The sequence below is a fragment of the Cnephaeus nilssonii genome, assembly GCF_951640355.1.
Source record: "Cnephaeus nilssonii genome assembly, chromosome: 13".
In the NCBI taxonomy this organism is placed as follows: Eukaryota; Metazoa; Chordata; class Mammalia; order Chiroptera; family Vespertilionidae; genus Cnephaeus; species Cnephaeus nilssonii.
The window spans coordinates 25,179,398-25,202,184 of record NC_137084.1 but is presented as its reverse complement, the minus strand read 5'-3'; the positions used below and the strand labels follow the sequence as shown (position 1 = coordinate 25,202,184).

At 43.4% G+C, this 22,787-nt stretch overlaps 1 protein-coding gene across 3 annotated transcripts in view; it reads left to right on the top strand.

The window, feature by feature from the left end:
- ANO3 (anoctamin 3) overlaps nt 1-15,980 on the top strand; it is a gene marked incomplete at its 5' end in the record, with an annotated part of 271,320 nt that extends 255,340 nt beyond the window's left edge. For all 3 annotated transcript variants that reach the window (XM_079789410.1, XM_079789411.1, XM_079789412.1), the window contains 6 exons: nt 4,405-4,538; nt 5,241-5,393; nt 5,932-6,079; nt 12,415-12,495; nt 12,673-12,778; nt 15,671-15,980. In XM_079789410.1, coding sequence (XP_079645536.1) covers nt 4,405-4,538; nt 5,241-5,393; nt 5,932-6,079; nt 12,415-12,495; nt 12,673-12,778; nt 15,671-15,853 — 805 coding nt within the window. In that variant the 3' untranslated portion in view covers nt 15,854-15,980. The remainder of the gene's footprint in view (nt 1-4,404; nt 4,539-5,240; nt 5,394-5,931; nt 6,080-12,414; nt 12,496-12,672; nt 12,779-15,670) is intronic.
- Nucleotides 15,981-22,787: the final 6,807 nt, after the last annotated feature.

Below are 22,787 nucleotides of genomic sequence, written 5' to 3'. Positions count from 1 at the left end.
AGGACATTTCTCAGCAGAGACCCTGGGGCTGGAGAGGTGATATTAACCCTGAAATCAAGCATAAAGTATTGTATTAAATTCCAAGCAGTCCTAGAGCATGGAGTATGAAATTACCAAGACCTTGTCCAAATTCCTTCTCTGCCCCTTGCTAAAGTTATAACTTACTTGACCTTACTGAGATGTTATTATTTTTATTTGTAAAATAAGAGATTTATGAAGATTAATTGAGATGACCCAATGCTCATTAACTGTCAAGAAGTGACATTCCTTTTGTGAAGAGATTTTTATAACACATTTAAATGAATATCTTCTAAATGAAGACAGAATAGGGGATGAGGACTGGGAAGCCTAGTCTTTTCTTCATATCCCTTCCTATCCTCAGCTCATCGCTTTGAAACATATGGTTTGGGGAATAGTGTTTAAAAATGCCTGAGAAAATTAGGTACAGGATCTGACATGCTGTAAGTACTTTACAAGCACCATCACGATGGTGTAGTAATTACAATATGGAGAATGATTCTATTGAACTCATTGTCCTAGACTTCTGAATAAGCCATGTACTTTGAACAGCACATTTTTACTAAGGCCTTGCCCAGTTGTCAACCTGGATTATGCATATGAAGTGCCAACGGTACCATGACAAGGGAAATCTTATTGGTGTTTGTCCAACAGTTGGGCAAAGACATTGTTGAAGAAAATATCACAGGGGTAAACCAATCACTAAAGCATGGTTTTCAAACTTTTTAACCACAGTTCTCTTTTTTCAAGTCAAATCTTAAGCAGAACTGAAATAAATAAAAGAAGCAAGCAGACCTACCTCAATTCTAACCCCCATCCCCTTTTTAATCTTCATGGGCTCCCAGAGGCAGCCCCATGGGGCACATATTGAAGCATTGCCTGACGTTTGGGTCTACCTGTGGTTCTTCTAACTCCCACTGAAGTTCTAGGTCCAAACTTAATGAAAATTGAGAGTTGTGTACTGTTTACCAAGTCCTGTGAAATTTAGCTCACCCCAGAGATCATTTTCATCTACTTTAAAAGAATTAATTACCCAAAAGCCCACAATATGTACACATTGGGATATTTCTGAGTCACTTAATTTTAAGACTGTCCCCGGGCTTAGGAAAGAGTATTGTTACTTTCTTTACAAATCTGAGAAATGAATTCAGACACACACAAATTGCCTGTAAATTATCATTCACTATAGTAACAGAACATAATCACTAATGCCCAAACCCTTCACTTTATAAACTCAGAGAAGTGAAGTGACTTGCTAAACCTCACCATGTAATGATTGAAGAATAGGGACTGGAAACTGCATGTCTTGAAACTCTCTCTATGTCTCTCTCTTTTTTTTTAAATTTAAATGTGGAACATGCTTTTACTCATGTTCAGAAACCATAGCCCAGAACATTTGGGGTTATGAGAAATGAAGGGCTCAGATGAAATCACAACAAGCAACATAGGAGTTTAAGTATTTATATAGATGAGGTGTGGGAAGCAGTCATATAAACAAATGTTTGTCTAATCAATATCAGGAAGCATCTAAATGTATGGGGGATCAATTCCTAGATAAATATGTAGATGTTTATAGGATCTAGGAGAGTTCTGGAAGACTGAGGCCTATTCTTTCATGCTAAACTTGAAAGATGAGACCATACAAATATCTTCAGTTCCCAGGAATGTTTAGTGTAGTCTCAGGGTAATTGATGCTAATCTATATATAATAAAAGCCCAGTGACCATTACGGTGGAATGACTAGAATGACCAGTTGACCAGTCCACCAGTCGCTATGATGCGCACTGACCACCAGGGGCCAGATGCTCAACATAGGAGGAGGGGGAGGGGTGCAGTGAGGCCTGGAGGCACACACTATGGCCCAGGGATCCCAGGAACTGCAAGCCCAGTGCTTGCTTTCCAATAAATTGAAAAAAAATTGGCCAACACCGCCACCCTGGGAAGAATGGCTCCAGGAGGGAAAGGCCTCCCTGGGCCCCGCCCAGCCTGGCTGGCACACTGTGGGCTCATGGGGACTCACTGGTGACGTGCAGGAAGTACAGCCCCTCCGACTCTAAAGCTGGTCACATCAAGAGCTGGTCCCCCTCCATCTCTATGGCAGAGGCAGCGCTTCTGGGCCTCCTCAGCTCCAACTTCCATCTTCTGGCTTCCTGCCCGCCCCTTCATGTACTACGTGAGCTTGGGGGCATGGCTTCGGCCTTCCCAGCCAATAGCGCCATAGCACAGCCAGAGTGTGGCAGGACACAGCCACCAGGACAGGCTGGGCATTGGTTTGGCTGCTGACTGACATCCATATGCAGTTACACTATGTGTTTACATTTGTAGGGAAGCAGGGCAGCCCACTTCTGCCACCTGCCTCTCCTTCTAGGCTAAGAAAGGCCCACTGATCTCTGTGTTTCTCCTCCCGTCCAGAATCAAAACCTCTTAGGGATGAATGATCCCAGCGATGGCCCCAACACACACTCAGTGTCACTGTCACAGACATTCCCAGTCATTACAGCCTGTTCCTCAGCCCACAGTGCCCTGCTCCACCCACTGCCACTCCTCACCTGAGGACCACCTTATATTATCCTATTTGAAATGTGAGCAAGATCTCAAATGCCCTCCGGTCAATAGCTCCCTTGCCCTACCTTTCTTCCTCTAAAAACCTTGCATTTAAAAATATATATTTGATTGATTTTGGAGAGGGATATAGAGATAGAAACATCAATGATAGAGAATCATTGATTGGCTGCCTCCTACACATTTCAAAGTGGGTATCAAAACTTCCCCAGCCCCTTTCCCCATCCCTCCCCCGGCCAGCAGGCCCCTGGTGGCACTGCAGCACTGAGGGAAGGGGCGGGGGGAGGCAGGGTACCATGGGGTGGCGGGGTGCCAAGGGCAGCATCGGCGTCTGGTGTCTGGTTCTTCCACACCCAGCCCAGTGATTTTTACCTCCTCTCTCAACCCTGCTGGGGCCTTCTGGCCCCGATCAGCCTGGCCCTGATTGGCCCTGATCGCCCGCCAGGCCTAGGGACTCTACCCATGCACGAATTTTGTGCACCAAGCCTCTAGTAGTATACATTATAAAACACCAGGGGCTGTCATGACCTAAACAACCAAATGGATGACCGGTCACCAGGAAATGCATGAAGCACTTCTAGGTCCCTCCCTCATGGCCCACAGGCTTCTATCACAGCAAGGCTGGCAGCCAGTGGGCAGGGGTGGCAACGGGCGGTGGTGGTCAGGGAAAGGTGGGCACGGCAAGGTCGTTAGCCTCCGGCCTGGGGCTGGGCTGGAGGCCTAACGACCTCGCTGCAGCTGCCACAGCTGCTAGCAAGGCCTGGAGGAGGAGAGAGGCAGGGCCTGATAAGTCCTGGAGAGAGGCCCAGAGATAGGCCCAGAGATGCTGACTGGCATAGAAACCAACCAATCAAAACCAAATCTGGGTGAACTGCAAGGAGCCAATGGCTGCCTAGGAGGCGGAGCTTTTGACACTGACTGACATAGAAACCGACCAATCAGAACGTAATCTGGGTGAACTGCGAAGGCAGAACCTAAGGTGGGAGCTGAGGAGGGGTTTTAAGGGCAAAAGATAATTGGTGTAAGGTGTAAGAAAGCGGTTCAATTTTTTAATAACCAGTTTGGCAGTATAGTGCATATGGCTGGCTATCAGTCCAGCTATAGGGATTATGTATTTTTTTCTGCCAAGAGCTTCTCCTCCTGCTGAAAAAGGCTTTTCCCCACCATTTAAGCAGTCCTATCCTATATAATCTATCTGTACTAATAAGAGGGTAATATGCTAATTAGACCGGGTCAATCGGCCATCTTCTAGACATCCAGAAAAAAGCCATGGTGGTGGGGGTCGAAACAGAGGCAGTTAGGGTCAATCAGGCCGGCAGGGGAGGGCAGTTGGGGGTGATCAAGTTGGCAGGGGAGGGCAGTTGGGGGTGACCAGGCCAGCAGGGGAGGGCAGTTGGGGGTAAGATCAGGCCGGCAGGGGAGGGAAGTTGGGGTTGAGATCAGGCGGCGGGGGGGGCCATTGGGGGCGAACTGATTGGCAGGGGAGGGCAGTTGGGGAGACCAGACCACCAGGGGAGAGCAGTTGGGGCAATCAGGCAGGCAGGCAGAGGCAGTTAGGGGTGTTCATGCAGGCAGGCAGAGAGGTTAGGGACAATCAGGCAGGCAGAGTGGTTAGGGGCGATCAGGCAGGCAGGCAGGCAGGTGAGCAGTTACTAGCCAGTGGTCCCAGATTGCGAGAGGGATGTCCAATTGGAGAGGGTGAAGGCTGGGCTGAGGAAACCCGCCATGCACAAATTTTGTGCTCCGGGCCTCTAGTATACTATAAATTGTTCACCAGATACTCAAAAAAGAGCTCAAAAATCCTTTGTCTGCTCTGTGGTATAGGTTGATACAGAACTGGTGGTCACGACATAAAATCAGGCGGGGAATACAAGATGCTTCTATACCTCAGTGGGAAAATGATTGGAATCTGCAGCCCATGAATATTCACGGACTAATGGATGAATACTTAGAAATGGGTAAGGAGAGAACCTTCTGCAGAGCTATTTGGCCTTCTGATACTAGTTTTCTATTCATGCAGGCTTTGTTCAAGAGAGAAAGCCATCTCTCTCCTTTCTAACCCAGCATTCTGAAGCACATCTGCAACTTTATCTCAACAGAACTAGAGAAGATATGAAAGTAGTGCCCTTGGAAGTCTACCACATGTTGTCCTCATAACATTTGCCAGCCATAATATTTAACCAAAATGAAGATTCATAGTAAATCAACGTGCTTTTGAGAACATATTTTAAAGGAGCATTTGCTTTTTCTCCGGCCTTCAGTTTTCTCATCTATGCAAAGAGAGGGCAAGATTAAGTCTTTTGGGTCCCTTCTAGAGCTAAGCATTTTTCAAGGCCTCTTTGATTTCCTCTTCTTTTGTCTTTACTCCTTCTTCAGGCTAAATGGTATAAAGGTGAAAAGAATATAGACTTTCAGTCTACTGAGATCTGAATTTTAATGCAGGTTTTAACATTTTTTTAGTTACCTACCCTTTAGCAAATTCCCTGAATGCATATGAGCGTTAGTTTTCTCAACTCTAAAGTGATGTAAACATATTTACCTTGTAGAGATGTTGAAAAGATTAAGGGCAATTTATGTAAATCACTCAATATTGCACAATGAAGGAATTCAATAAATGACACTGTTTACATTACTAATTTTCTAATGTTCTCCCTTTACAGTTTTGCAATTTGGCTTTACCACCATATTTGTTGCGGCTTTCCCTCTGGCCCCTCTTTTGGCTTTGTTAAACAACATCATTGAAATCAGGCTGGATGCATACAAATTTGTCACCCAGTGGCGGAGGCCTCTGCCGGCCAGAGCAACTGACATAGGTAAGATTCGGGAATTAAATGGTTTTGGCATTGCAAAGACAAGAGGTGGCTAGATCTTACTTAACACCACGCAGGTTTCTATTGCTGGGGCTCCTTTCCAGCCCTAACAAAACTGATACCAAACTAGGTATTTTTGTATTTTTACTTTAAAAAAGGTATTTGACAAAGATAAAGGCAAAACCCATAGTGAATACATATATTTCACACTTTACCCAATGATGTAGAACTTAAAGATTTTTGTTTATTTGTATTACTTCAGTAAGTTCTAATTAGGCTTTGAAACAATTGTCATGTCTCATTATTACAGACAAGATCTAATTCCTAATGATATTTTAATTTTCAAATATTTTAAGATGGGAGTCTTTGGCAAAGCATTCAATAGTTGTTTAATCTGCAGAGAAATACTATACCCATAAATTAAATAATAGACTGAGCTCTGGTTCCAACATCAATAAACCATTCTTTTCAAAATAAGGTTGATGAAAGGGTTTTATTTTTATTTTACTTTATTCACTATCTTTAATCTTTCTCCTACTAGGTATCTGGTATGGAATTCTTGAAGGAATTGGTATACTGGCTGTGATCACCAATGCATTTGTAATTGCTATTACATCTGATTACATCCCACGTTTTGTCTATGAATACAAATATGGCCCCTGTGCAGGTCATTTTGAATATGGTGAAAAGTAAGATTGAAATTTATGCGTTCTTCTAATATAGTTTATGTTTGCAATTAAAATGGGAACTTATTGGGAAGTTTTGTTCTGTGACCATTAAGGGCAATGTTTCCGATCATTGCAGTTATAATGTGTTTATTAGATGAAATCAAGTAGGATAAAAAGAACAACTGTTTTACAGCAAATAACTTTAGCATCTCTATGTTTTTCACTTGTAAATGCATCACACATCAAAATATTGTTTTAAAGTGTTATAGTGTATTTAGAAGTCAAATTTAGAACTGGAAGAGACCTTAGAAATCAGCCAGTGCAATTTTTGACTATGTGGATGGGGAAATTGAGGCCCACTCTGGTTTATGAAATTGCTGAAGGGAATAAAGCTAGTTGGTGGGGACATAAAGAATCTGAAGGAACCGTCAGCTCTATGACTAGAGATTTTCCAAAAGTAATTTACATGTACCATAGGATGTTTAGTAGCAGCCTTGGCCCTAACCCAGTAGTTAACAGTACCAACCTACCTGCTCCCCAAGTTGTGACAATCAAAAATGTCTACAGACATTGCTAGATGTCCCAGTTTAGAACCAGTGCTTCAAGGGCTATAGGGTGTTCAGCTCTTTCCTCCTTGAATGCAGGTATTGGGAAAAATAAAAGAGACTGAGTTTTAGGAGGAGATTAGCCTTAGGTGTGGGAGTCGTGATAGGAGACAAAGTAGTGAGAGGAGAAGCTATTTCTCCTTCTGCCTTCAGGAGTGGTTTGGGGCATGTGTCTTATCTAGATGCAGGGTGTGTGCCCCAATGGGCTGAGCCCTGATTTAGCGCAAAATCAGCCCTTAGATCTGCTGATGACCTGATGATGTTTTCTCAGAACCCTGCAGTGCCTTACTAAACATAAGCAGTTCAGTTTTTCAAAGAAAGGTAATAAAAGCATGCGATTTTATTTTATATTTCAGAGCCTTTTCAAGGTATTTTAACTTGAAGTCTAACACCCTAGGTTCAAGTTCTAACTTTACCTTTTATTCATCAATCTGGATCTATGATTATGAAATGATGTCTAAGGTAACATTTTATGTACTGTAAAGCACTGTATAAATATAAAGTGGTTGTACTATTAATAGTGAAAAACAAAACATGTTCTTTTTTAAAAAAAATTCAAAATGCTCTAGAAGCAGATTTTAAGCATTTAAAATGTGTGGACATTTTAACAGCTCTTAGAAGCATCATTTGCTGGTGTCTTTACTGCCACCTAGAGGCAAAGAAAATGAGATTGGTTGTGAACTTTCAGGACCTGCCTTTCAAGTAGATAGCACCTGACCCTTTCTTCATCTTGACTGTTACTAAGAATGTAGAAAAAGTTCAAGAGATGCGGAGAGCTTATGTGAAGTTGAAACTACATATACTTAGGGTCATCCTGTTGTTTAATTCTTCCCAGCTATGCTTAGCAGTTAAATTGGAGTAAATTCATTCAGATTGTAAATTTTCAGGACAAAGTGACAAAGGATAAAAGGGCAATGAAGTGGAGGATATTGTCCCGATAACAATAGAAATGATAAATTATGAGGTCTAGGATAGGTAAGGGAGTGAAGCCAATGTGCCTTATAATTAAGAATTCCAGGTTTGGAATAAGATAGATGTGCATTTGAATCTGGGTTCTAACAACTGTTACCCTGGGAAAGTGGTTCTCAATGTGGGCTCTGCAGATCTCTTTCAGGTTCCATGAGGCCAATACCATTTTAATAATAATACTAAGACATAACTTCCTTTTCTCACTATATTAACATTTGCACTGGTGATGTAAGAGCAATGGGGATACATTTTTCTAACTCAAGGCAGTGGCACCAAGGAGTACTAGTAATGATTGTATTTCTCACAACTACATAATCACCATTTTAAAAGTGCCAGTGAGAAATTTTAAAAAGTCTTTGATGAAAAAGTAATAACTATTAATTTTATCAAATCTCTACTCTGGAATAAATGTCTTTTCAATATTCTATATGACAAAATGCAAAGTGTGCATGAAGCACTTCTGTTATGTATCAAAGTGGGATTATCACCTCAAAGATAAACACCCTGTGTTTGTTGGAGCTAAAAACTCAACAAATCTTTTTTTAGTATGAAATAAGGATAGCCAAACTATGATTACTCAGACGTGGGTATTTAGTAGACACTCTTTTATAAAATGCACAAAACTATATTATCCTTTTAAGGAAAATAATTGACAGTATTTGTTACCATTAATAAAGTTCAAACTTTGAAGTGAAAATTAGAATTTTGAATAACTTTTATCTACCACTGTGATCTTGAAAGCTTCCCAGAAGTCAGATTTTTTCTAATAAAAGTTAATGGTAGTATTAATAGTTGTGATGTTTCATAGCTTATAGTAAGAGTATATCAACATTTGGAAGATCTATATAATTGAGGGAATAAATTTTTCCAAATGACCCATATTGGATGTTACAAAATCATTTATGGGTAAAAAATTATTTAAAAGTTCAAGATAGACCTATGGATTTTAATATAAACAACATATGGAAACTTTATTGATATGTTTAGATTCCACAATGTAACTAAATTATAAGAAATGACCAGATGTAGAGCTTTGGTGTAATATCAAAGAAAAATGTTGAAAATTATTTGAAATATTATTAAAATAGTCCTCCTTTACCCAAGTATTTATATTTTTGAAGACAGATTCTCTATTTACTCTTCAACCCACAAACCATATTGCAACAGATTAACTGCAGAAACAGATATGAGAATCTGGCTGTCTTCTATTAAGATAGGCATTAAAGAAATTTGTAAACATGTAAAACAATATTTTTTCACTACATTTTTCCTCTTGGAAAATATAGCTATATTTTCTTAAAAATGTATTATTTCTATTAACTTATAATAGAGTTGATAGCTATTTTAAATTAATTATTAGAGACATATTTTCTAAATTTCTCAGTTTTAATTTCTAATGTGTTAAATATCTATAATAATCTATAATAATAAAAGCATAATATGCTAATTACACTGGACAGCTGAACAACCTTCCAGATGTCCTTCCACAATGGCGGGGGCCGAAGCAGAAGTGGTTAGGGGCGATCAGGCAGGCATGCAGAGTGGTTAGGGGTAATCAGGCAGGCAAGCAGTTAGGGGTGATGAGGCAGGCAGGTGAGTGGTTAGGAGTGATCAGGCAGGCAGGCAGGCAAGTGGTTAGGGGCAATGAGGCAGGCAGGCAAAGGTGGTTAGAGACAATCAGGCAGGCAGGCAAGTGGTTAGGAGCGATCAGGCAGGCAGTCAGGTGAGGGGTTAGGGGCAATCAGGCAGGTTGGCAAGTGGTTAGGGGCGATCAGCCAGGCAGAAGAGCAGGTAGGAGCAATCAGGCAGGCAGTCAGGTGAGCAATTAGGGGCAATCAGGCAGGCAGAGTGGTTAGGGGTGATCACACAAGCAAGCGAGCAGTTAGGGGCATCAGGCAGGCAGGTGAGTGGTTAGGGGCAATCAGGCAGGCAGGCAGGCGAGCAATTAGGAGCCAGCAGTCCCAGATTGTTAGATGGATGTCCGGCTGCCGGTTTAGGCCTAATCTCATATCGGGCCTAAACCGGCAGTTGGACATCCCCCAAGGGCCCTGGATTGTAAGAGGATACAGGCCAGGCTGAGGGACAACTCCCCCCCTACCCTGTGCACAAATTTCGTGCACCAGGCCTCTAGCCAGCAGATATACCCATAATAAAAAAAGGTCTTTGAGATTTTATGTTTAAAAATATAAAGGATACCTGAGACCAAAAATTTTTAAAGAATTATAGGCCTAGATAAAGTTTTTTAGTCTCTGTAAACCTTAGTTCTTTAATTTACATGATGGAGATTAAGACTATATATATATATATCCTCAGGTTATTTAAAAACCCTGACCACAATTGAATATCTAACCACCAGGATAGGGCTTTTTACCTGTTTGTTCATTGTTGAATACCAAGCATCTAGAATTTTTTTTAACAAAATGCGGTTTTTAATAAATATGTATTGAATGAGTTAATAAATAAATCACAAGTAGACATGTTTATTGATTGGCCATTTAATTATAATTAACCAAATAGTATTACATGCATATTTATAAAACATATTTATAGAGTTTCAATCCATAGGAAGTAATTACTACAATGCCTAGTGCATAGTAAACACTAACTAAATATAAGCCAAATGAAAGTGTAAGAAAGAAACTATTGGTGGGAAAATTAGTCTGTCTCATTAATTATAGATGTAACTAGAGGCCTGGTGCACAAAAATTGTGCACTGCGGGGAGAGGGGTCCCTTAGTCCAGCCTGCAACCTCTCACAGTTCGGACCCCTTGGGGCATGTCTGCCTGCCGGCTTAGGCCCGCTCCCCGGGGACATCCCCGGAGGGGTCCTTAGCATTGCTGTGGAGGTGAGAGAGGCTCCTGCCACCACCACTACACTTGCTAGCCATGAGCCCGGCTTCTGGCAAAGCGGCGCTCCCTCTGTGGGAGCGCACTGACCACCAGAGGGCAGCTCCTGCATTGAGCATCTGCCCCCTGGTGGTCAGTGCGCCTCATAGCAACCAATAGTTCTACCGTTCGGTCGATTTGCATATTAGCCTTTTATTATATAGGACCAGAGGCACAGTGCATGAAATTCATGGAAGGTGCTTGGTCCTTGCAGCTGCGGTGGCTGCTTCAGCCCTCACAGCCCTGGCTTCCTCTGGAAGGTCATCCTGAAGGTGGTTTGGCTGTTTGGTCTATTTGCATATTACACTTTTATTATTATAGACTAGAGGCCCAGTGCACGACATAAATTCGTGCATGGGGGCGGGTAGGGGGGTGTCCCTCAGCCCAGCCTGGACCCTCTCCAATCTGGGACCCCTCGAAGGATTTTCTACTGCCGGTTTACAGGGATCAGGCCTAAACCGGCAGTCAGACATCCCTCTTGCAATCCGGGACTGCTGGATCCTAACTGCTCACCTGCCTGCCTGCCTGCCTGCCTGATTGCCCCTAACCACTCTGCCTGCCGGCCTGCTCACCCCCAACTGCCCCCCGCTGCCAGCCTGCTTGCCCCCAAATGCCCCCACCACCAGCATGATCACCCCTAATTGCCCCCTGTGCCAGTGTGCTCACCCTCTACTGCCTCCCCTGCCAGCCTGCTTGCCCAAAACTGCCCCCATGCTGGCCTTCTCACTCCAAACTGCCCCCCCCCACTGTCCTGATCACCTCCAACTGACTCCCAATGATGGCCTGCTCATCCCCAACTGGCCCCCCTGCTGGTCTGCTTACCCCCAACAGCCTCACCCCCCACCAGCCTGATTACTCATAACTGCCATCCTGGCCTGATCACCCACAACTGCCCTCCCCTCTTGGCCTCTAACTGCCTCTACCTCAGCACTGCCACCATGGTTTTGTCCAGAAGAACGTCCAGAAGGTCCCCGGAAGGTCTCCCAGTCTAATTAGCATATTACCCTTTTATTAGTATAGATAGAGGCCTGGTGCACAGGTGGGGGCCGGCTGGTTTGCCCTGAATGGTGTCCCAGATCAGGGTGGGGGTTCCCTTGGGGTGTGGGGTGGCCTGGGTGAGGGCCTGTGATGGTTTTTAGGCTTGCCATACCCCCATGGGATGAGGGTCCCTGCTGGGGGGGCGTGGCCAGTCTGGGTGAGGGGCTGAGGGCTGTTTTCAGGCTGGCCACACCCCCTTCAGGGTGGGGGTCCCCACTGGGGTTCCTGGCCAGCCTGGTTGAGGGGCTGATGGCTGTTTTCAGGGTGGTCACGTCCCCAAGCGGGGACCCTCACCCCATGGGAGTGTGGCCATCCTGGGTGAGGAGCTGAGGGCTGTTTTCAGGCTGGCCACTCACCCTGGAGATCCAGACTCCCAGCCCCTCCTTTTTTCCTTTCTTTTTTTGTGTTTTTTTTTTTCAGCGCCTCCTTGAGTGGAGGCCAGGGCTGGCTGGAAGCAGGTATCTGGGATTTATTTATCTTCTATAATTGAAATTTTGTAGCCTTGAGCTGAGGCCATGGCCGGCCAGGGCGGGCAGGAAGCTTGGCTTCCTCCATCACCGGGGGCAGCCCAAGCTTCCTGGTTGCTCCAACTCTGTGGCCGCTGCCATCTTTGTTGGGCTAATTTGCATACTCACTCCTGATTGGCTGGTGGGTGTAGCAGAGTGGTGGTCAATGTGCATGTTTCTCTTTTATTAGTGTAGATGGGAGTTAGGCAATAGAATCAGAGCTGAGACACTAGGAATTTAAAACTAGAATGCAAGTAATGTTGATATCTATTAAATGCTGTCATTTGTAATTAAGAAATTGGACTAGAAGTTTATGAATCTCTGAATCACAGGATGCTTTCCTTTTCTTCCAGTTGTTTAAAGGGCTATGTCAACAATAGCCTATCCTTCTTTAACCTGAGTGAGCTTGGCCTGGGAAAATCTGGTTATTGCAGGTACTGACTAATAAATCACTTACTTTTATTCTTGCTTTCACCTTTCCATCTCTTCCCCCTACATGTTGATGAGCTCATTTAAACAGTCATTTTGGAGTTTTGGCAAACCAAGGACATTTGGGACCTCCACATTTTGATCTCTGTTCTTCACAGTATTTTTGTTTTTGTGGATTTTAGGTACCGAGACTACAGAGGTCCCCCTTGGAGTTCCAAACCTTATGAGTTCACCTTACAGTACTGGCATATCCTCGCTGCTCGGCTGGCCTTTATTATCGTGTTTGAGGTTAGTCACAAACTGGTAAAATAACTATAGGTAGACACTTTTCCTCCTGATATATTAGTTGCCTCTTTGAAGTAAGTTCCTCACTGACTTCCGGAAAGGGAGTTGAGCATGTTTTAGTGAAAGGTTTAGATACAATGAAACCATTGTAACAAGCACAAAACAGCAAGAGCTCAATAATGTAAGAAGGTGGGTTAGAGGGTATTTGAACCAGAAAACTGGGATAAAATAAGCTACTCATAGCTTAACTGAAAACTTAGTTTTGAGCCTCCTAGAAACAAAATTTAAAAAGAAAAGGTTGGTTTTCATCATCTGATAAAATAATTCATATCTATTAATTAGTATGAAAAAATTTATTTTCTGAACAACCAACTCTAATTACAGTTGATCCTGTATAGTTTACAAGGGACATCACATAATTCAGTCAGTTATATCTGAAGACACTTTTATAAAAAGTGCATATATTTTTATTATCAGAGTCATGCAACAATATTAAATTGTAGTCCCATGAAGAAATTTTAGAGAAGCTACAGAATTATTGCCTTTTTCAGTATATAACAGCAACTGAATTAATACAGTGAAGAGTTTAGCACTGGAATATATTATCTATTCTCTAAGGTACCACTGAGGGCTATGGACAAATTTTGCATGCGTATGTTTCCTATAGCCAAAATCAGAGAGAGAAAGAGATAATGAGGACCTGCTTTTCAATGGGAAAATATACCCTGCTTACTATGTCCCACTGTGCAATGCAGTTTCCTGGGACTCAGTTAAAAGTGCCTTGATTTCTTCCTTCCCACAAAGTCCTTTAGGTAAAGAAGTTCTTTTCCAGAGATCGAGCTAACTCTATCAATATCAGATTTTTTTCTTTCCCGAGAAACTGAAAGATCTACTTTTCTTCATGGGGAAAAAAAAGAGGATACATTTATAATAATAATCTATATTATAAAAGGCCTCTGGCCATAATGCCGTAATGACCAATGACCAACTCACCAGGAGGTGTATTGATGGGTCCCGAGGCGGCCACAGCAGGCGGGACTCCAGGGTCCCACAGCGCCAGCTGGCAGGACTCTGGGGTCCCGCAGCACCAGTGGGAGAGAGTCCAGGGTTCCACAGCAGTGATGGAAGGGAGTCTGTGGGCCCCACAGCTCAGGGGACCTGGGTCTCACATGATTTCACGTGCTGGGCCTCTAGTATGTTATATTTAAGTAGTGCTTATACTCATTTAATCCTTATGCAAACTTTAAGAGATGCTGTTATTATCACTGCTTTAGAAGTGATACACAGAGGACAGATGATTTGCAGAAAGTTTCATAGCTGTGTCAGAGTAGGGTTCAGACATAGGCAGTCTTATTCTGCATCTGTACTTTTTTTTTTTTACAGGGTTCTTGACTTGAACCCCAAATCACATTTTCCTTTTTTTTAATATATATTTATTGATTTCAGAGAGAGGAAGGGAGAGGGATATCCTATATAATAAGAGGGTAATATGCAAATTGACCATCACTCCAACACACAAGATGGCCACCCCCATGTGGTCAAAGATGGCCGCCCCCATGTGGACACAAGATGGCTGCCACAAGATGGCCAGCAGGGGAGGGCAGTTGTGAGCAATCAGGCCTGCAGGGGAGGGCAGTTAGGGGTGACTGGGCCGGCAGAGGAGGGCAGTTGGGAGCGACCAGGCCTGCAGGGGATGGCAGTTAGGGGCAACCTGACCTGCAGGGGAAGACATCTGGGGGGACCCAGGCTTGCAGGAGAGGGCAGTTGAGGGGACCAGGCCAGCAGGGGAGGATAGTAAGGGGTGACCAGGCCAGCAGGGGAGGGCAGTTAGGGGTGACCAGGCTGGCTGGGGAGGGCAGTTCGGGGCAGTTGGACCAACAGGGGAGCAGTTAGGTGTTGATCAGGCTGGCAGGGGAGTGGTTAGGGGGTGATCAGGCTGGCAAACAGAAGCAGTTAGGGGCAATCAGGCTGGCAGGCAGGTGAACGATTGGGAGCCAGCAGTCCTAGATTGTCAGAGGGATGTCCCAGATTGGAGAGGGTGCAGGCTGGGCTAAGGGACACACCCCAACCCGTGCACAAATTTCGTGCACCAGGCCTCTAGTAAGGATATAAACATCAATGATGAGAGAGAATCATTGATCGGCTGTCTTCTACATAATTTCTATTGGGGATCAAGCCGGCAACCTGGGCATGTGCCCTTGACCAGAACCAAACCTGGGACCCTTCAATCCACAGGCTGACATTCTATCCACTGAGCCAAACCAGCTGGAGCAACATCTGTGCTTTTAACCACAGCATATTACCTTTTGATTTTTGCTCCTGATTTTTATATATAATACTTTGTCAGACTTCATTTTAAAATATTTTTATCATAGAATGATTGTGCAATGGACATAAAATTTTTAAAGCTGTTATAATGATATAGAACTTAATAGAGTAAAAGCTCTGAAAAATGCACATGCTGAAGTTTGAGTCTAATCCCAGCATCGCAGGCAGACTGTATTCTCTCAGTCTGTAGGCTGTGGATTACCATCCATGGGATGTGGGTTTTCCCTGGATGGGATCTTTCTCATCTGTGTATGACAATTTATATCATAATAGCATTGCATGGTGTGTAAAGATTTTATATAAAATAATTTAAGATTCATTCAATGTTTAAAAGGTGATATCAACATGTGGCAGTGAAAATAAATTGGTTTCCTTCTAATACCTATGGGATATAAGGCAATAGTAGTATTCCCAATGTAATTTTTAAAATATTAATATTCTAGATGATACATACTGAGTTTTGATGCTTGATTGTAAGGCAAATGGAACATTGCTCATGATTTTTCTGATTTATAGTTGGCATTTCAGAATCTTTGAAAAGTGTACTTTTCCTTCTTCAATTTACAGCACCTTGTGTTTGGGATCAAGTCATTCATTGCATACCTGATTCCAGATGTACCGAAGAACCTTTATGACCGAATACGACGGGAAAAGTACTTAGTCCAAGAAATGATGTATGAAGCTGAGCTAGAGCATTTGCAACAACAGCGGAGAAAAAGTGGTCACCCTGTTCACCATGAATGGCCTTAGTAGATACCTATTGCCAAGTGGGCGCAATGCCATCAGTGGGAATGATAGCAACTTCAAAGTCTAGGTGGGAGCTAGGAGGAAAGCATTCCTGCCAAAACATGTGTCTAATATTATTCTTGGAAATGCATCAGACCCATCTCTTGGATTTAGAATATCCAAGCTTCCAGGGAAAATAAAAAGATGACTCAGGACATTAAAAATGATTAGGTTGGCACGTAGGAAGCCAGGATCTAATTCTCAGAAGAAGCCTCAGGGAATTGTGTGTTTGGAGACCTCCACCTTCCACCAGCGTAATCCAAAAGGGCGATGGTGAGGTTTCCAGAGACAGATTTCCATGTAAATGCTCACAAGCCAGGCATGACTTAAAGTATTGTGTGGCTTTTGCCTTAGCTTGAGTTAAGATACTCATAAGAAATGATTAAAATCAGTTGTTGCCTTTGTTGCCAGAAATCCATGTCCCTTCAGTTTACAGGTTCACAAGAATGTCCCTTGTTTCTTACTGAGATTATGGATCTGTGCCACAGGAAATTTATGCTGCTCTACATTGACTATGCAGTTGAGGAGTTGCTTATCAGCTTTAGTTGTTGAACCAAAAATCTGAGATTCTAAAAAGAATACCATTCATTGAAATAACATTCTATTCGAATCTGTTGTATTGCTGGCATAACCAGTTGCACTAGATTTCTTTTTTACAAAATGCCAAAAGAGCCACATACTTAAAATATGGATGTTTATTCTTATATCATTTAGAATAATACTAATTCATATTTAACCATGGAAGGTTATTTTATTGTATATTTAATTGTTCCCTTTCTGATTTATTACATCAGCTCTCACAGAATAATTGGAAATGCTGTAAATATTTTGGTTTTCCTTATACCTTTGCACCTTGACAATATGTAATGCAAGTTAGTTTATGCAGCTCTGAGACCAGTTTCATCGTACACCATTGTGACTTGTTATTCAGGAAAACAGAAGCCAGATGCTTTGCAACTCTTATGCTTTTCCAACAATGTGCACTCTTGCTCATGAGCTAATGAAAACAATGCATGAATATAAATTTATATTATTTGTAAAAAATGGCACACATATTTTTGAGTTTTACTCTCTTTTCATTACTAAAGGGAGTTTTCTGATATTATTTCTTTGATAGATTGATTTGGTTTATTTTTGAAAACTCTAGAAACAAAGGCAAATTAATTGTGAAAGATTTGCTTTGTGGTGGAGTTGCTATTTCAATGTCAACTCTGTATCAGTGAGTGTGACTGCTCACAGATGGATGAGGTTGGAAGGATGGGACATTGAACTACAGAATGTCTGGTGAAGGTATAAGCTATGGGGGCAGGAAGAGAAGAAAGAGAAGAGTTGAATTAAGGAAATGTATGGTAGAATTCAAGATACTTTTTCTTGCAAATCAGTCAAAGCTAATCTCAGTTTTACTTCCCTGGGAATGAGGTGAGGAATAATACATACACATTTATAAATACATGTGATTATTATTATTATTTGTCCAAATAATTTTTGTCCAATTAAACATAGCACAATATTTTCCAAAAGTCATAAAGGCCAAATTAAATACAATGGAAATAAAGCTGTGTGGTATATATGCTAGGTTTTCTCTATTAAGAGAATTATTAAGTTTCTCTTACTAGGTAACTTTTTATAATTCTAACACTGTAAAAAATGACTTCTTCTTTCCTCTGGGGAAAAGCTGATAGATAGTAGTTTTTGGTTGGTTGGTTAGTTTTTGACAAAAATGTTCACTTCCTTACTTGTCTTCTGATTTGGAGCAAGAGGAAGTGCCTCAGATTCTAAATGTCCTTCACATGCCCTTGGCCACATGGTACTCTTCCATTCAGATTCCACAGATGTTCTGTTTCTGCCGCCTGGTTATCAGCATATAACTCCACTAACTACACAAAGGAGTTTTAAACTCCTCCATTGTCATAGCATCTGCATTTCCTCTTCTTTCTTAGTTAAATGTATACACATGCCTGAGAATAAATACTTTCTATGCCCGTTAAAGACATAAATGTCTTTTCCAAGTTAGGGACACATGACAAAAACATTTATCTTATGGTACAGCAAAGAATTTTGATAGCCGTGCCATTAAGAATTCTTCTCTTTCTGGGTTATCTATATATATAAAAGCCTAAGCAATCGTTACAATGGAATGACCGGTTGCTATGACATGTACTGACCACCATGGGGCAGACGCTCAATGCAGGAGCTGCCCTCAGCCCACAGGCCCTGATCACCTGATTGGGGCCGGGGCCCTGGGCTGGGATGGGGAATCAGGGATGGGTGGCAGTGGATGTGGGCGGCGAGGGAAGGAGGGCACAAGGTGAAAAGGCAGGGAACCTGATCAGGCCTGATCACTGGCCAGGCCTAGGGACCACACCCATGCACAATTTTTGTGCACTGGGCCTCTAGTTTTTATATAAACACCATAAAAGTTTAAAATCACATTGCTTGGCTAGAGAGAAAAATATAAAGGTTATCTATATATATCTATATCTATATATATCTATATATATATAGATATATAGATATATATATATATATATATATATATATATATATATATATATAAAACCACCGACCAATACACCAGAACGACTGGAACAACTGATTGCTATGACGCCCACTGCAGCCAGCAAACTGGCCTGATCAAGGGGTGGGGCCAGCTGGCCAACCTCCCGTGGCCTCTCCCCCCAGCTGGCCCCGCCCCTGATCAGACTCTCCTACCCTGATTGAGGGCAGGGTGGCTGGCCATTCCCCCGTTGGCCCTTCCCCCCAGCTGGCCCCACCCCCAATGGGCCCCCACCACACCGATCGGCCCACAGCCCCTCACCCTGGCTCGCCCCCCACCCCAATAGGGGGTGGAGACAGCTTGCCAACCTCCTGCAGCCCCTCCCCCCACCTGGCCTCACCCCAGATCGGCCCCCTCACCCCATCAGGGGCAGGGCCGGCTGGCCAACTGCCTGTGGCCCCTCCTCCTGGCCAGCCCCACCCACAATCAGCCCCCCCACTCAGGTCAGGGGCAGGGCCAGCCTGCCAACCACCCATGGCCCCTCCCCCAGGCCACTGGCCCCTTATCAGCTCCCCCCACCCCATTTGGGGATGGACTGGCCGGCCCACTGCCCACAGCCCCTCCCCACGGCCAGCCCCATCTTTGATCAGCCCCCACCACCCCGATCAGCCTGCAGCCCCTCCCCCAGTTAGCTCCACTCCTGATCAGCCCCACACACACCAATTGGGAGTGGGGACCACCAGCCAATCACCCACAGCCCCTCCCCACAGCTGGCCAGGCCCTGATTGGGCCCCAGTCAGGGCAGGCCAGCCAGCCAACCTCCTGCAGCCCTTCCCCGCACCCATCCCCACCTCAGATCAGCCCCCCCACCCCATCAGGGGCAGGGCCAGCTGTCCAACTGCCTTCAGCCCCTCTCCCCAGCCAGCCCCACCCCTAATGGGACCCTACCACCCCGATCGGTCTGCGGCCTCTCCTCTCAGCCAGCTCTGCCCCCGATCGGCCCCCCCACTCTGATCAGGGGAAGGGCCAGCCTGCCAACCACCCATGGCCCCTCCCCCAGACCACTGGACCCGATCAGCTCCCCCCACCCCATTTGGGGATGGACCAGCCGACCCACTGCCCACAGCCCTTCCCCACAGTCGGTCCTATCCCCATTCAGCTCCCACCAACCCAATCAGCCTTCGGTCCCTACCCCCAGCCAGCTCCACTCTTGATCAGCCCCCCCACACCAATTGAGGGTGGGGCCCCCAAGCCAATCACCCACAGCCCCTCCCCCCAGCTGACCAGGCCCTGATCGAACCCCAATCAAGGCAGGCTGGCTGGCCAACCTCCCACCATCTCCTCCTCCCAACAGGCCCGGCCCTGATCTGCCCAGATTGGGGCCAGGCCAGCCAGACCCCACCTGTGCATGAATTCATGAACTGGGCCTCTAGTATTTAATAAAAAATATAATTCATTGATTTAGAAAATGCCTTTTCTGATCTTCTTTAAAATGATGGAAAATTAGAGAAACAATGAAAAAGTATCTGGAATTTTCCTTTTGTGAAACAATGCAGTAAAAATCTAGCTATGCCTTCATCATGGTTGACAAGTTGACAACCCTGCCAGTATGTTAGTTATAGACCACTCTGCTTTAGTTGAGAGAAATGTTTTATATCATGATTTTCATATGAATACAAATTATTTCTCAAAGATTTATATAGCACACACTCTTCTCAGGAATTCTGTATTACATGAATGCTGCTTATATATTTTCATATTCTAAATTGTTGTCTTTTCAAGGAAATTATTACAAATATGCATGTATCAACCTTGACAAGTTGTTCAAAGCCCAAGTGCTTTCACAGTATTGTGTGTGGAAAACGTTGTGACTGTAACAGAAATTATTTGTAATTGTCTGAGCCTGTGCATGCGCTTTTAGATAAAATGCTGCTGAGTGCCTGCATGGGGTACCACTTCCAAGTGCTGCACATTCTCCTAAAACAGCTCTCAGCACAATCTGTTGTAAAATGGAATGAAAAGGAATCTTTCTCACTCAATAAATTATCATGTGATATTTTTTTCCTATGATTTTCATGTGAAATTTAATTCTACTTGATCTCTAAATATTAAGTTGGGATTTGTTGAGTGTATATGGGGAGAGGGGATTTTTCATTCTTTAGCTCTGCAAGGCAGTAGCTTCTTATTCTTGCAAGCCCTTTTTTCCACTCTTAAAACCTTTGTCTTCTGATAAATTCATTATTATCAAGACATCTGCCCATGAAAGTGCAGTGTAGTATCATACTGATCCTCATAGAAGGATCAATTTATTTTATGTGTGCTAGAAACAGATGGGAGAGGAAGATTGATTAGTTCTTACAAGGGTAACAATGCTTCTTTTTCACACTTGGGCTGGCTGTACTAATTATCATCAAAATCTCTTCAAGACAGGAATTTTAGCACAGATATAGTTCAAGCAGAGGGAGCAGGGCATGCATGTAAGGGCACCATAGCCAACTGTCTACAGCAGGCTAACAAATTGACCTTTTTTTTTTCTTTACTTGATATTCAAAATTGAAAATTGAAATTGCCTAATGAGTTACTCAACTGATATAGCCGAATTGATTAGTCCGTCTATTTGGGGCAGATAGACATAGGCCCAGGGTGTGTGGTTTGTGTGTGTATTCACACACATTGCTAGGCATATCTTTCTGTGTGTAAAGCCAATGAACACTTACTCTCAAGTATCATCAAGTATTTCCATTCATTTCTTCCCAAATCACAGTTTTATAACAGACTTTGAAAATAGTTGTAGGTTATATCCAGGGAATTCGTTAACATCTTACCTCGTTTTGAGTATTCTCAGTAGCTCAGTAAAGAACCTTTGAAAGGCCCTGAGAAACCCAGCTTCTGAGGTAAACATTTCCCTACAGGCATTTCTATTCAGAGTGAAATATGCCAACAATATGGAGTCCAAAGGGAAGGTTGGTTGGGTTTTTGCTTGAATGATGACCAGCCTAGGTTCCTGTTAGCTAGGATGTATGTATTTGCTATGGTGATAAGTTACCATCAATTGAACTTGCCATCTGGGTTCATCTGTAAAACCACCCCCATGACCACATTTGATGGTTCTCTTTCTAGAGAGCACAAGTATTATAGCCATGGCTTCCTAGACACATCTACATTAAGGCATCTTTCTCTGGAAAGTAAAATGAAAGCAGACAGGTTGGTAGAAAAGAGATTCCTATTTCGCACCAGATCCAATTTCTTGTACCATCAAAATCTACTCCCAGGGAGATGAAGCTTATACGTCCAACCTTGCTGCTTTATGACTTCCAGTATGTGCCTAGCACAATTCTCCCTCCAGAAAGTCTCCTGTTGCACGTACAGCCAGCCCAGAGTGGGAGCCTTGCATACACTAGATCAGTGTTCGGCAAACTCATTAGTCAACAGAGCCAAATGTCAACAGTACAATGATTGAAATTTCTTTTGAGAGCCAAATTTTTTTTTAAATATATTTTATTGATTTTTTACAGAGAGGAAAGGAGAGGGACAGAGAGCTAGAAACATCGATGAGAGAGAAATATCGACCAGTTGCCTCTTGCACACCCCCTACCGGGGATGTGCCCACAACCAATGTACATGCCCTTGACCGGAATCGAACCTGGTTCCTTTCAGTCCGCAGACCGACGCTCTATCCACTGAGCCAAACCGGTTTCGGCGAGAGCCAAACTTTTTAAACTTAAACTTCTTCTAACGCCACTTCTTCAAAATAGACGCACCCAGGCCATGGTATTTTGTGGAAGAGCCACAATCAAGGGGCCAAAGAGCCGTATGTAACTCGCGAGCCTCGGTTTGCCAACCACTGCGATAGTCTGCTATGGGGATGCTGCTTTGCACCTTTCGCTAGGAAGGAGGCGGGTGAGATTCTCAGCATCCACTTATATAGACGTCTTAAGAGTATTTCCTTCACTATTCTCATTCTCTCTGTGGGAAAAGCAGTGCCTTTGTTCTTTGCTTTTCAAAAAGTAAAACTTTTTGCCCTAACCGATTTGGCTCAGTGGAAAGAGTGTCGGCCTGCAGACTGAAGCGTCCCAGGTTTGATTCTGGTCAAGGGCATGTACCTTGGTTGCGGGCACATCCCCAGTGGGAGGTTTGCAGGAGGCGGCTGATCGATGTTTCTCTCTCATTGATGTTTCTGACTCTCTATCCCTCTCCTCTCTGTAAAAAATAAATAAAATATATGTTTTTTTAAAAAGTAAAACTTTCCTAATTACTAGTTGAAAAATAAAATTTATTAAGATCTACTTAGATAATCCCCAGAAAAACAATTGTCATGTGGATGGCTGGGCCCATGTCATATTCAAGATGCCTCAAAACCTTTATATTTATTTTGTCAATGTCCAGGCCACTCTCTACTAG